The sequence below is a fragment of the Varanus komodoensis genome, unplaced genomic scaffold (genome assembly GCF_004798865.1).
Source record: "Varanus komodoensis strain SLA01 unplaced genomic scaffold, ASM479886v1 scaffold2, whole genome shotgun sequence".
Classification (NCBI taxonomy): Eukaryota; Metazoa; Chordata; class Lepidosauria; order Squamata; family Varanidae; genus Varanus; species Varanus komodoensis.
In genome coordinates this window covers 46,558,723-46,571,761 of record NW_025335568.1, presented here as the reverse complement: position 1 = coordinate 46,571,761, position 13,039 = coordinate 46,558,723, and the positions used below count along the sequence as shown (strand labels likewise).

General features: G+C 38.0%; 1 protein-coding gene across 1 annotated transcript in view; it reads right to left on the bottom strand.

Moving 5' to 3' along the window:
* Positions 1–13,039, bottom strand: part of AGMO (alkylglycerol monooxygenase) — a 75,127-nt gene that overhangs the window by 22,560 nt on the left and 39,528 nt on the right. The window contains exons 4-5 of the mRNA XM_044429033.1: positions 3,551–3,654; positions 2,268–2,363 (exon numbers count right to left, since the gene is read on the bottom strand). Coding sequence (XP_044284968.1) covers positions 2,268–2,363; positions 3,551–3,654 — 200 coding nt within the window. The remainder of the gene's footprint in view (positions 1–2,267; positions 2,364–3,550; positions 3,655–13,039) is intronic.

Genomic DNA, 13,039 nt, shown 5'->3' with positions numbered 1-13,039 from the left:
TTTCCAAGCAGATGAAGACAATATACTTCTAACCACAATCTGTATTAAGTTAAAGCAGGCCAGCCAGGCTAGTGTTGTGACACAAAACAGCTATTGCAGGCATCATTCGCAAAAACCATCAACTGAGTTTAGAAAGCCAGCTAATTAGGGCAATTGCAGTTCGGGCCAAAAAGCTGATTCCAGAATGAATATGCTTCCTCCTTTCTCAACCACACAGAGTCAGCTTCACCCTCAAGAAGGTTCCCACTGTTTGTGGCCCATTCAGTGAGAATGCGAGATACTATTCAACCGAACAATGGGGCTAGTTATCTTAGAACACTCGTTTTCTGGGCCTATCTGTTCAATAGGGTCTTCCCCAGAATCAGAGGTGGCCTGATTTTCACCAGCTGCTGGGCTTATCTCAAAGCTCATTTGGCATTTCAGCTGAGAATTCTTGATGAGAGTCCTGCTGGACTACATATACATAAATAAATAATAAAGTCCAACACTGCCTCTTCTAGTTCAGATTCAGAACCTGAGGTAGCTACCTTGGAATGCTGCATTTTGGGAGAAGTGACATACATGTTGTGCATGAGACCTGGAAGTAAGCCTCTTTATAGGTATTAGTATGCTTATGATGAAACAGAGACCAACCATTTGTAAAGGGAAAGTCATAGTCCCAAAAGGTAATGCACCAGTAACTGAAAACATTAGTCCTATATCACCAGATCTAGGGTTCATGTAAAAAATATGAACTCAGTTGAACCATTCCAATACGTGGATCCAAAAGCTCTAGGCATGATCAGATCAAATAGGAAGAAAGACTATTACACTTAATCATGAAAAAGTACATCAGTGAAAGCCATACTTCTAGTCACAAGTGTGCCCAAATGAGGACCAGAAGATGACATGAATGGGAGGCCATTCAGAGCATCTCTTGTGCTCTAGCAAGAAATCTACCACCCACCTTCATGTGTCTGAGTGTTCTTCTTTTCTGTCTTCCTATACCATTCCTTTTTCCTTTTATGTTGCATCTTTCAACCTGTGAGCTTTTGGGCAGTGACTGTTTTGTCAGTTTTTGCTTTTATGCAAGTCACCCTTGGTGTGTTTTTGGCTAAAATAAAAATGCTTTAAACAAACCCAGGGAATGTGGCGGGGGGGGGGGGAAGCAAAACAAGGGCACAAGGGGGTTATCAACTCTATTTCAATTAAGGCCCAAATCAAAATAGCGCCACCAATTTAGAGTGGAAAGACATTTACTGATGATCAACCTTCTGTCAGTTGAATACCAACAGCAACTTCCTAGCAATGAGTGTGGGCATTCCTTCTATTAATCAGTTTCAAGGGGACAGGTTTGGGTCTATCGGTCTACTGGGTGTGACATGACAACTTCACCTTGCTCATAAGACCAAGAAACGCACTTGTTTATATTTAAATATTGAAAACAGTCAAATCCTCTATGGCTGAAGTTTTAATTATATTCTTACATTGCAGTGATACAGTGGTGTGAAATGGCAAAACAGTAATGGTTCATAAACCAAAGGTGATTAGTGAATCTAAAAACAAGTTATTGCCATAAAATTAAAGAGGAGATGCATGCACATCCCTGTAGTTAAAAGAATTTCCCAAAAAGCAAGACAAAACCTGACAACAACTTAATCTATGCATAATATTACTGTACATGTGCACAAATGCCTACATGTAAATTTCATAACTAGATAATAATCCAAGAAATGGAGGCATGCAACAAACATTGGCTGTCTGGAGAATCCTGGGAGTTGTAGGATTTACTGCTGCCTTGTTTGTTTATTTATTTGATTTTTGTCCTGCCCCATTAGCCATAAGGCTCCCTTAAAATGCATAGAATTGCACTCTATAAATAAAGTCTTGTTCCTTTCCTGAAATACCTTTCTCAGATATGAAGTCAGTCTATCTATATTGCAACAGTTTAGAATACAATGTATAATATAAAAAAGCAGTACTGAAAGTACATTGTTTTGATTCGTTATAGTTAAAAATATTTTAAATTTAACTGAGAGCAACTGGCTTCAATGCTTCTTATAAATATAACACAAGCATGCACACACACTCATGCTCTCTCTCTCTCTCATATATATATATATATATATATATATATATATATATATAAAAGAAATAAAAATGAGCATATGTTTCTCTTTAAAGAAGTCAGAAAAAGACTTTTCTTACACAATAAATCAGCTACTAGTATGTTTCCAAGACACTGTTCCAAGCTAACAGCTTAGATATTTCTTAAAATCAGGAATTACCTCTGTGTGTATCCAAAATTGGTAAAGGAGATTAAACTGAATATGAACGGCGTACACTGAAGGTGGAATAAAGAGAGCCATTGGTAAATAGAATATCTGAAAAATAAAAAGGGAAAGTTATCAAATGAATCTGAAATAGTACAAATACAGTAGTCAACTGAGAAATTCAGATAGCAATCGGATCTTGAAACTCTTCCCGTGAAGCAGATGTTCTACTCTCATCATAAAGGAATTATGGGAAACTCAGTGCTATGCCTGCAACAATAACACTGGAAGAAGCCAGAAAAAGAGAATGTACCTATTCTCAAACTTTGGCTGCTATCCTGCTCTTTAGATACATACCATCATATTCTGACATTCTGAAATATGCTTCCTTGAAACCTGGTAATGATAAAGAGGTGCTATAACAAAAATGGTTGCCATATTTCATTATTAATTGCTCTGCTCAAATGTTCACCCCACTACTTTACTGACATGGAATGCCTAACCAGCCAAAATGTTCCTAGCAGATATTAGATATGTCTATAATATTTTCCCAACTGCTCATGTGGCTACATTCAATTAATGCCATTAAGTAAGACTCTGAAAAACCCAAGTATAATAAACAGACTTTTTTCAGTGCTAGCCCACACTTACATCACAAAAGTTTCTAAAGAAAGTATTTGGAACTGAACTATGGAGAAAATGGGAAATGATAGCTTCATAATGCAAAACTTTTCCCAAAAACATTGAAGAAGGATGTGGGAATCCTGATTATTTTCTATTTTGGCACAACAAAATAAAATAAACTGGAAGTGAGTCAAGCAGTGAGAACCACTGTTCCTTCTTAATTAAGTCCATCTGAAAATTGGTTCTTTCTTATTTATTAACATATAAGCATATAAAAACTTGTAAATGGCATAGGGCATATAAAACAGATAAATAACATAAAAACCAATGTCAATATATTAATTAATATGCTTAATTGAATGACTTTTTTCTTTGGTCTTGTATAATGTTAGGGAAGGATTCTAATTCTCTCCATATGAATATAACATAGCATTAGGAATCAGTAACAAAAAGTTCTATATTTTTTAATATTTATATCCCACTATTTTTTATTTCTTGCAAGGAATGCATGGTGGATTACATAATACTGCTTTTATATTTTTAATCCTCACAAGAACCCTGTAAGGTAGGATAAGCTGAGCGCCCAAGCCCATGACTGGACCAAAGTATAAAATGGTAACAACCAACATATCTGTTACCAGATTTTCTCATTGCACAACAGTATACAAACTTACCCATGACGTATACTTCTGCAGGAGTGATTGTCTTAATGCTGTGAATAGGTTATAATACTCAGAGCTATGGTGAGCTTGGTGTCCTGCCCACAATAAGTTAATCTCTGCAAAACAATGCAAAGTTATATGAGTCACAGAAACAAGAACAAGAAATAGTTCTCCCTATAAAGACATTACCACAAAATTCACATATCTAAACACAAACTTAAGATGGAAATTAACACAGATTAGCATGTGGTACACAACCACAGCAATGCGGGGTTCTTTTATTTTAGACAACTGCTAGAAGCATTGAATGCTGTGAGGCTAGATATCATAAGGGTGAGGTCTCAGGTATGCTCACTTGGAAGCTGGAGCCGCCAAACACAGCAAGCTACACATCTGAGCCACATATCCAAAGAGCTGAAATGCCAATGAACTAGTCACTTCAAAGCGGCCAAGTACATAGGCGAGACCAGGACCAGGCTCAAGGAAAGACATTGCTGGTCATCTGATAAAGTCCCACACCTCAGCAGAAACCCACAGAAAGATGCCCCCCTGAGCTGCCTCCCCTCTTCACCATTGCCACCTGTTTGTTCATCCAACAGGTTTCCACCTCCATGCTCAGTAGCTCCCTCCCTGTCAGATATGCAGGTGGTAGCAAGAGCAAGAAAAACGTTTAGGAGCAATAGCAGCCAATGACAATGAGAAGGACAACTCATGAAAAAGGGAGTCTTTTGAGGACATGTGATTGATTGATTGATTGATTGATTGCATTTGAACCAGAAGGTTCTCTGGGCAATTCACAGTGCAATCATAACAATAATGCAGATAAAATAGAAAATATAGATGACTAAAATGATAACTAAAACCACAAAACATAATAGAATAAAATGCAATATAAATGCAAGAGGAGAATAAACACGGTATAATCAATAAAACAGCAGCAAGACTAATAATTATAATCTAAAAACAAGTCTTAACGAGATTAAACAAGGTAAAGTGGATGCCAGTTGCACCTCCCCTGGAAGGGAATTCCAAAGGTGGGCTGTGATGACAGAGAAGGCCCTTTTCCTCACCAATTCCCCCCTGACCTCATTTGAAGGGGTTTGCAAAGGGGAGCTTCTATTGATGACCTGAGTGGTCTGGTAGGGATATGTGGAAACAGGCACTCCTTTAGATAGATACACCAGTCCCAAGGCATTTAAGGCTTTATATGACCAGGGAACTCTAAAACTGGAAAGTACTCAAGTAATCTGGCTGCCGACATGCCTGGGTCATTGAAATGGCCTTTGCAGGAGATGCTGATGGGCATGCAGCTTCTGTCTGAATGGAAGGATATTTGAAGCAAACCACATCTAAAGTGGCTGAAAACTGCCTTATGAGATTGAGTAAAGCTTAAAATAACAAATTGTAATGGAAAGAAATAGAGAGATTACTTAAATGGCTATTTTAACGGGAAGTTACACGTGCTTTCTAAAAACAGATATTTTAAGTGTAAACATGAGATAAATAAGAACAACTTCCTTATTCAGTCAGTTCACACAATGTGTTCAAAGCCTTTGTAGTCACGAACGAGCAGCTGTGAGCAAGTGAACATGCTAGTTCCTATCTGTTTCCACTGGCATAAGTAACAGGGATGCTGCCTTTGGGTTGTTTATCATGCCTGCTGAATGTGGAATCATGGATTGCTGGGGGAAGAACAGCCCGTGGGTTATGGGTTTGATGGGGGGTTTTTTAATTTTCCCTCCTCAAATGCAATTCCACATTTGAATGTCATGCTAAATAACCCGGGACAGAGCACCTCAGGAGTGAACATGCAGTTTGAATCCAGTGCATTAATGTACTCCTACTTAATCAAAATGATCTGGTTAGTTGTAAGGTGCAAATGGGTCATTATATATCAAAATTTTAAGAGCACTGTTCTGTCTTCTATCATCTCTAACATAAAAACCTTCCACTTATTGATGTTATTTAGGTACTTTCTGAACACTTACTTGAAATCACAGAACAGGGAGACAGTATATGCTTTTCTGATCAAAAAATTTATCACTTTCCATATTTTAAGTCTGATGGCAGTACAATTCCTTGAAACTACAGAAAACCCCTTCTGAACATAGAGAAACATCAACTGGTATTTTAATACTGAATCTAACTACCTTTGAGGCAGGCACAAACTTTAAAATCATAGTTTGAGTTCTTAGAAATTCAGATGCACAACAAAAAGAACAGGAATTTTAAATGCAGATTTCTACTTACTTTTTCCCCAATGGAAATAGTAAACTTAAACAATATTTTCAATATTGCACACTGATAAGCCACTATGTTTGTAATTCTGTGATAAAGAACAGGTCTACAGGTCTATATTTGTCAGAGGCTGTGCCACCAACACCCAAGTGCTTTTAAGCTATCAATCTTCCAACATGAGATAACAGGTCTCTTTTTCAGAACCTTATTTAAACTCCTTAGTAATCAGGTTAACATGTTTGTCAAGCAGTACAGTGAAATGAAACAGGGGGACAGCTTCACCAAAGGAGCTTAGATGGGGAATGAGGCCCACCTGAGACTCCAGGACTTGGAAAAGTTGTGTCATGACTTGACCTTACCAACCACCCAAAGACAGAAGAAAGATTCCACAGTCATATATATTTCTATGGGTGCTGGGCATCTCCCAAGGAGGGAAATTCAAACTGACCCATCAATAACCTGGGAGCATCCTCCAGGTAGGTTCTCTAACACCTACTTAGCAGAGCTGACTTCACATGAAAGGCATATACAAGTGCAGGTTTTGCCGTCTACAACAGTCTTGGCATGTTTTTTGTTCAAAGATGCTTCCAGAAAAGAAAAGTTTTAGTTCATCACAACCTTGCTTACAAGTTCAAGCATTTCCACATTCAATGCCAACTTTCTTTTTCTACAGGTGGGAGGAAATAGTTAATAGTAGGAGGGAAGTAATTACTTAACTGTGCACTTAACCCCTGCTTGCTTCAGCATGATGGTTGTCTCATGTCTCTTCAGGCCATGTCATGTCACAAATACATTATGAGACATTTGAAAATATGAGTAAGGCAGAGAGGGTACAAGTTTCAGAATAGGACACAAGACTGCAGAGAAAAACACCAGCTTTGATTGAACAGTCATCATTTATTGCCAAATATGGTAAAACTTCAACCCTGACAGGATTTGAGGTCCAACTCACTCCTCCTGGATCCATGTTCTAGTTCTTGACCTTCTTACAACACTGATGGATCCATCAGCTGCTTGAGGGCTCTGTTTCTATGGAAATAGGGATGCAGGCCTGGCCAGCCAACAGCCCCACACATGGAAGCTGGTGACTTATCTACCCAGTGCCAGTGGCCATTTACTAACATTATGCAACCTCCCTCACAACATTAGAAGCAATAAATGTACAGCGCTACTGGAAGATACAAAAGCAAGACAGGCCTTCCACCAAACTGAGAAAGCATTGCCATTGCCAGCTACTCAATTATCTTGCACTCTTTGTGTCATAAATTACCCCAAGCCAGTATCCCAAGAGTTTGTCAAAAAGCTTAAAATGTTCATGTTATTGAAAATTACTCTGGACATGTGCAAATGCAGTATACCAGTACCTTGGGTGGCCAGATTGCTATGAATTTTACAAATCTATGTCTATTTGGACAGTTATGAGTAGGAATTTGGCAAGCAGAACTGAAGAGACAAAATCTTTCATGGTCATCAGATGTGTAGCCTCAGGCTTCATGAAGTGTCTTGAGTATATCATTGAATGAAGGTGGGTGGTGGAGTCCAGAAGTTGCTGTGTTATATTTAAACTTGTTTAGGTCACCTGTGTTTTAAAGAATGAAGTTTACATAAAGTCTCTGCTGATCATGTGCAAGTTGACTGGATGGCAGCCAGGTGAACCCTTCTCAGTAACAATGGGGAAAAGGTAAGATTTCAGTGGAACAATTAAGAAAGCTACCTTTGGCAGAACTTGGGAACTTATTCAGTATGTGACATTTAAAACTTAATACCTCGGTATCATCCCCTGCCAAAACTGTATGAGGGCTGATGATTAACACATAAGTGTAAATCTGCCAAATCAAATACATTAATGAATCTTCAGGTCATCCATTCCGAGACACTAGAGTAATTGCAAACTACTTGTAAGCTAGATATTAACATAAGATAACTAATGAATTATGACCTGTTAGTAATATAGGAAGCAACATAATCATCTCTGGCTGTCTCCCAAGCCTCTCAAAATCCTTACAATAGCTACACTGAAAAACTATAATTTAAGCAACCCATCAGAAAAAAATCCGTAACATGCAATATGAGAAATCTTTTTGAAAATTTATCTTCTCCTGAAGTATACAGTATCTTAAAATTCAATTCTTCAGGGAAATGAATATCTTAATCCACACTTCCTAATGAGTTCACTAGGGGATGAGTTATTCATTCCAGCTACAATACTGTGCAATAATTTGTATTTGAAATACTTCCTAGGACTATGACAGAAGCTAAATGAGCGAACAAAAATCTAAAAAGGGTGGAGGTTAAAGATCTGTCTCCTTAGTTGTTTTAAAGACATATACTTCCTATCACAACCGTGTGTAACACAAACCTCAGCTCAATGAGATACAGCTGTACAAACAGTACAGTAACTGGATCTTGTTTCTTTCCCTCAGTCATTTTTTAGTATTGTGAAAAGTTCAAGGAAGAGAATCTATGATGAATTTTTACATTGTACATTCATTCAAGTTCAGTTCAAATGGTATTCAAAGAGAATTATTATAGGTCCATTTTATTAACAGCCAGCATTCAATTCAAGAGCTTGCTAAACTGGTGAAAACAATGCCCAATTACGTTTTTCATCTTCAAGACATCAGTCAACTGAGAAAATTAGTGAGTTTTATATGCACACTCTTGAAACGCATATGTCTGCTGCAACTGTAATTGCTATATTTTACTGCAGGCATTCCTACTGTTCAACTGGAAACCCACCAATCAGTGAAAGCAGCCACCATCCTCTTTAGAACCTAGCAAGGCAATTCTGTCCTCTTGAAGCAAAAGGGCCTTAACAGAACAATCCTATTCATATGTCACCAAGTTCTGCTGATGTCTATATGGTTTATTTCCAGGTACGTCAGTATAGGTCTGCTGACTAACTTGGGCCAGGGTCTAACACTATTTTCTCATTGATATTAGTAGGGTGATCTTACTATATGCAGAATTAGGGATGCAGAGAAATGAGAGGGTTTTTTCCCATTTTGCATGTCTGCATGTCTCCAACAGCTGTTCCATCCCACTAGTGAATTTTTGAAGTAAGCAGATCCTGTTTTTTCTATCTACAGATCAGTATCTGGAAAAGTCTACATAAACATACATTGCCAACAGAATAAGTGAACATGCAGCTTATATTGTATGTAGTAAAAACACAATGTGCTATATATACTCTGTGTATTTTTATGTAGTTTCTTTGCAAACCACTGAAGAGGAAAAGGTAACTTTTTTATTTGATGAAAAAAAAATCAGTGCATGTTTTTGTTATGTGGTGTATAGTGGCAATTCTGTATACAAACCTCAACTGAGGAATTTTCTTCTTTTTCCATGTGATGTGTTTGTGTTATGAAAATATTCACTCACCTGTTCATTTTCCCTCAGAGGGCCGATCCTCAATCCCAGTCGTCTCAGGGGAAATGTTAACACAGACATCAACAGGTCTTGATTCAAGAGGCTTTTACTGGAAATCCAGCTGCAGTGGGGAGAAGGCTCATGCCACAAAGGACCCTCATGCCCCACCCTCATGTTCACTAACAGCTACACCCCTTGTCTTTAAGGGGTGTATAATTCTAAATAGCCAATCTGCAAGTCCCGTCTACTTGCGTTATCTAATCATAATATGGCCTTGAAGCACCTCATAAGACATTCCAGAGTACAGGCACACTCGACTTCTACCAGCAGTGGCTAAATAAATGTGTTTCTCTAGGCTACAATTTGTATACAGTGTACATCTTTAGTGCAACATTTGTTATGTTATACTTTTTTAAAATATTCATTTTTCTTATGTCAGTGAACCTGGACCCTTTTATGTCAACTCCATTATTTTCATCTGTATTTCTATGTACACATACAAGTATGCATCAGGGTGGACAACTTGTAACCACCTTGTTTTCCATGAGGCTTTGCCAGCATAGTAAAGGATGATGGGCCCAGCTGCAGTCTAGCCAGACAGTATAAACAAGACCTGGAGCCTGCCTCCAACTGCCACCTCCAACAACGAGGAGGGTATTAATTGGTGCCCCCCCAATTATGGAACAAGCTCCCAACTGAGACCCACAGCACTATTCTACTGGCACCAGGTTAAGTCTGTCCTCTGTGAAAGGGCAATTAATCACCTCTGAATAATATATTGGGGCATTATGTCAGCTATCTAACAGGTCTTATGTTCTCTATTGTAGCTACTTGAATTCAGTTGTAAATCTGACTTTAAATTTTGCAGTACAATGTTATCTTTATTTTATATTGCATTGCTATTGTATTTAATGTATGACTGCAAACTGAACAGAGCTTTGACTATATGGCAGTGTAGAATTAAATTATGTGAGTAAATAAATAACAGGTTAAAACATCCAGAAGGTGTATTGTATTGCCCATCCCAGCTGTAAATGTTTGCATTGTTTATACTTGCTTAAACAATGTTCTTAATGAGCCATCTTGCCACAGTTTGCAAACTCCTCTGGTCTCTACTTCATCATTCAGCACCATTAGAGAAGCCACTAGCCTTGCTATTATCTAGCAGTTTGTATAATCCTTTGACAACATTATTGTATCAATTGGTTTTTCCCCCATTTATCCACCATATGCCCAACCATGCCTCATTGCCAAATACTGTTTCACAAGAAAGATAATTTTTCCCCACAAACACACAGGGCAAACACCCTACCATTCTTAATTTTTGGCAGCCTCTTGTTATGCCACCATGAACTTGGCTGCACACACTGCTTTTTTCTGCTGCTGCTGATCTGTCTTGTTGTGACTAAGAACTAACTTAAGAACATAAAAAAGCCATGCTGGATCAAACCAATGGAACATCCAGTTCAGCACTCCACAAGTGATAGAAAACCAGCTGTCCACAGGATTATTCAAACAGGACCTGCACCTGCACAAGTTCGTCAATAACTGGTGACAGCAGACATGCTGCCTCTGATAAAGCAGGTAGCACATAGCCTGCAAGGGCTGTAGTCACTAACAGTTTCCTCCTCCATGAATTGTCCAATCCCTTTTTAAAGTCATCCAAATCACTGGTCATCACTCTCTGCGTGTAAGCAGAATACGTGCAAGCTCTTATGTATATTTTTGTGTTACTTTCAAATTCTCCAAACCAATGCCCCACCTATGCATCACATTAGTATGGAAACTTCTGGAAGTAAATCATTCAGAAACTGTGCCAGAACCTGTGAAGTCAGATTACAAAAATGTGCAGATGGAAAGCTATGATTCTTATTTTTCCACTCTTCCCATTCATAATACACTTAGGCATGAACAAGAAATTTGCTTCAGTTTGGTTTTGATTGCAACTTATCCAATTTACACCTTCTGAAACCAGACTTGAAAGGTATGCATGAAAAAGTCCATAGATTTGAAAATCCTCATGTACACATTTGTAGAAATGTATGTGAAAATAGGCACAAAATTTTGTACACCGCTGAGCATTCTACCACTCACTCCACCAAAGAACACAATCTGATAAAGTCACAAGTCAGAATAAACTTTGAGGTAGAAATCAGAGAACTTGACAACCTTGAGTTTTACAGAATCTACATTTACATATCTTTGGGAGAATGTAAATATGTAAAATTTTATGATCGGTCAAAAGAAATGTAAAGAATTTTAAATACTGATTGAAATTTATATCACAATGGTTTTTATGTATAATCTCAAGAAACCATTCAGAATCCAAAATATCCTTCAAGGCATTCCCATGTAGAGTACATTATAGTAGACCAGTGTGAATGTTGCTAGTTTATAAATAACTAAGGCAAGGTCAGACCTGTCTAGATAGAGAGACTATTGGTATGTCAGCTCAAGCTGGTTAAAAGCATTCCTCATCACTGCTGTCATACAAGCTTCTCCAATTACTTCAGAGTCCAAGAGAATTTCAAATTGCACACTTCATCATTTAAGAGGAGTACCCCCTATGTCCAGTTGTAAACCTCCTCCAGAATAGTCAGTTTCCCAACCCGCAGCATCTCCATTTTCTCTCGTTTAAGCCCTTTCCATCCCAAAACCTGCCTCCAGACATTGCACTGAGAGTTCACAATATCCCTGAGATTATAGATAGAAATGAGAATAAACCTTATCATCATCTACATATTGATGGCAGTTCAGCCCAAAGATCCAGCAGTTTTACTTAGAGTTTGAAAAGTATGAGAAGCAAAACAGAATCCGTGTAAGATAACTCAGACAGAAATCCTCCAGCACTACTTTCTGAGATGGCCTCCCCAGCAATTACCAGAACTGCTTTCGGAACCATCCTACATTAGGAATCGAGGAAAACATTGTGTTGATGGTACTACAAGCCACAGAGAGGTCTGAGAATCTTAACAAGGTTACACATCCCTTATCCATTGCTTGACACAAGTCATCTGCCAAAATTACAAAGGTTGTCTCCATTCCAGAACTGAGCCTAAAACAGGTTTAAAGCAGTTCAAAATAATCAGCCTCATCCAAGCTCACAACCTACTCAAACACCTTGCCCAACCCTGGCAGTGCTTCCTTAAAGCAAGTGGGAACCATATCACCTCTCAAGTGTGTCTCAGTTTATTTATTCATTTAAAGTTTATTTAAAGTTTTTAAAGAGTTGTAAAAGTTTTAATTGCCATACCTGCAACAGGAGAAATCAAAGTAGTTTCAACACATCGTCCATTCAATTACTATATAACTGGATGGTGCTATAAATTACTGGAAGACAACATGTTGATCATAACCCAGTATCTTAATCATATTTGCTAAAATGTCCTTAATGGCCAGTAATTTAACTTGATGTTTCTTTGGCTCTTACTTTGCAGGAATGAATTCACTAGTAAAAACCAGAACACTTAAGGTTAACAATTGCCATACCTGCAATAGAAGGAACCACACTCACTGCTGTGCAACACTGAATATTCATGGCAGACTTTTATATGTTTCTTCAAAATACAAAGCTATAGCTAACACACCGTAAATGCAAATGGGTTTGAAACATTAACCTATTTCTCCCAGAGTTAAGAACAAAAATGAATCAAGGCAGGAAGAACTTAAAATCAAGAACTAAAAAGCAAACAGAAACAAACACACACCAAAATTTGCCTGCAAGACAAAGGATATACTCATACCATACCACTGTGAACTGCAACTTAATTATATCAATATTTCCATTCTCCTGTTTTTGCTTTCAGCTTTATTCCTCATAACAAATATTATACCTAGTTAAGGACTTGTATTACACTGCCATGCAGAAGTATTCACACTTTCCCTTTGACTTTT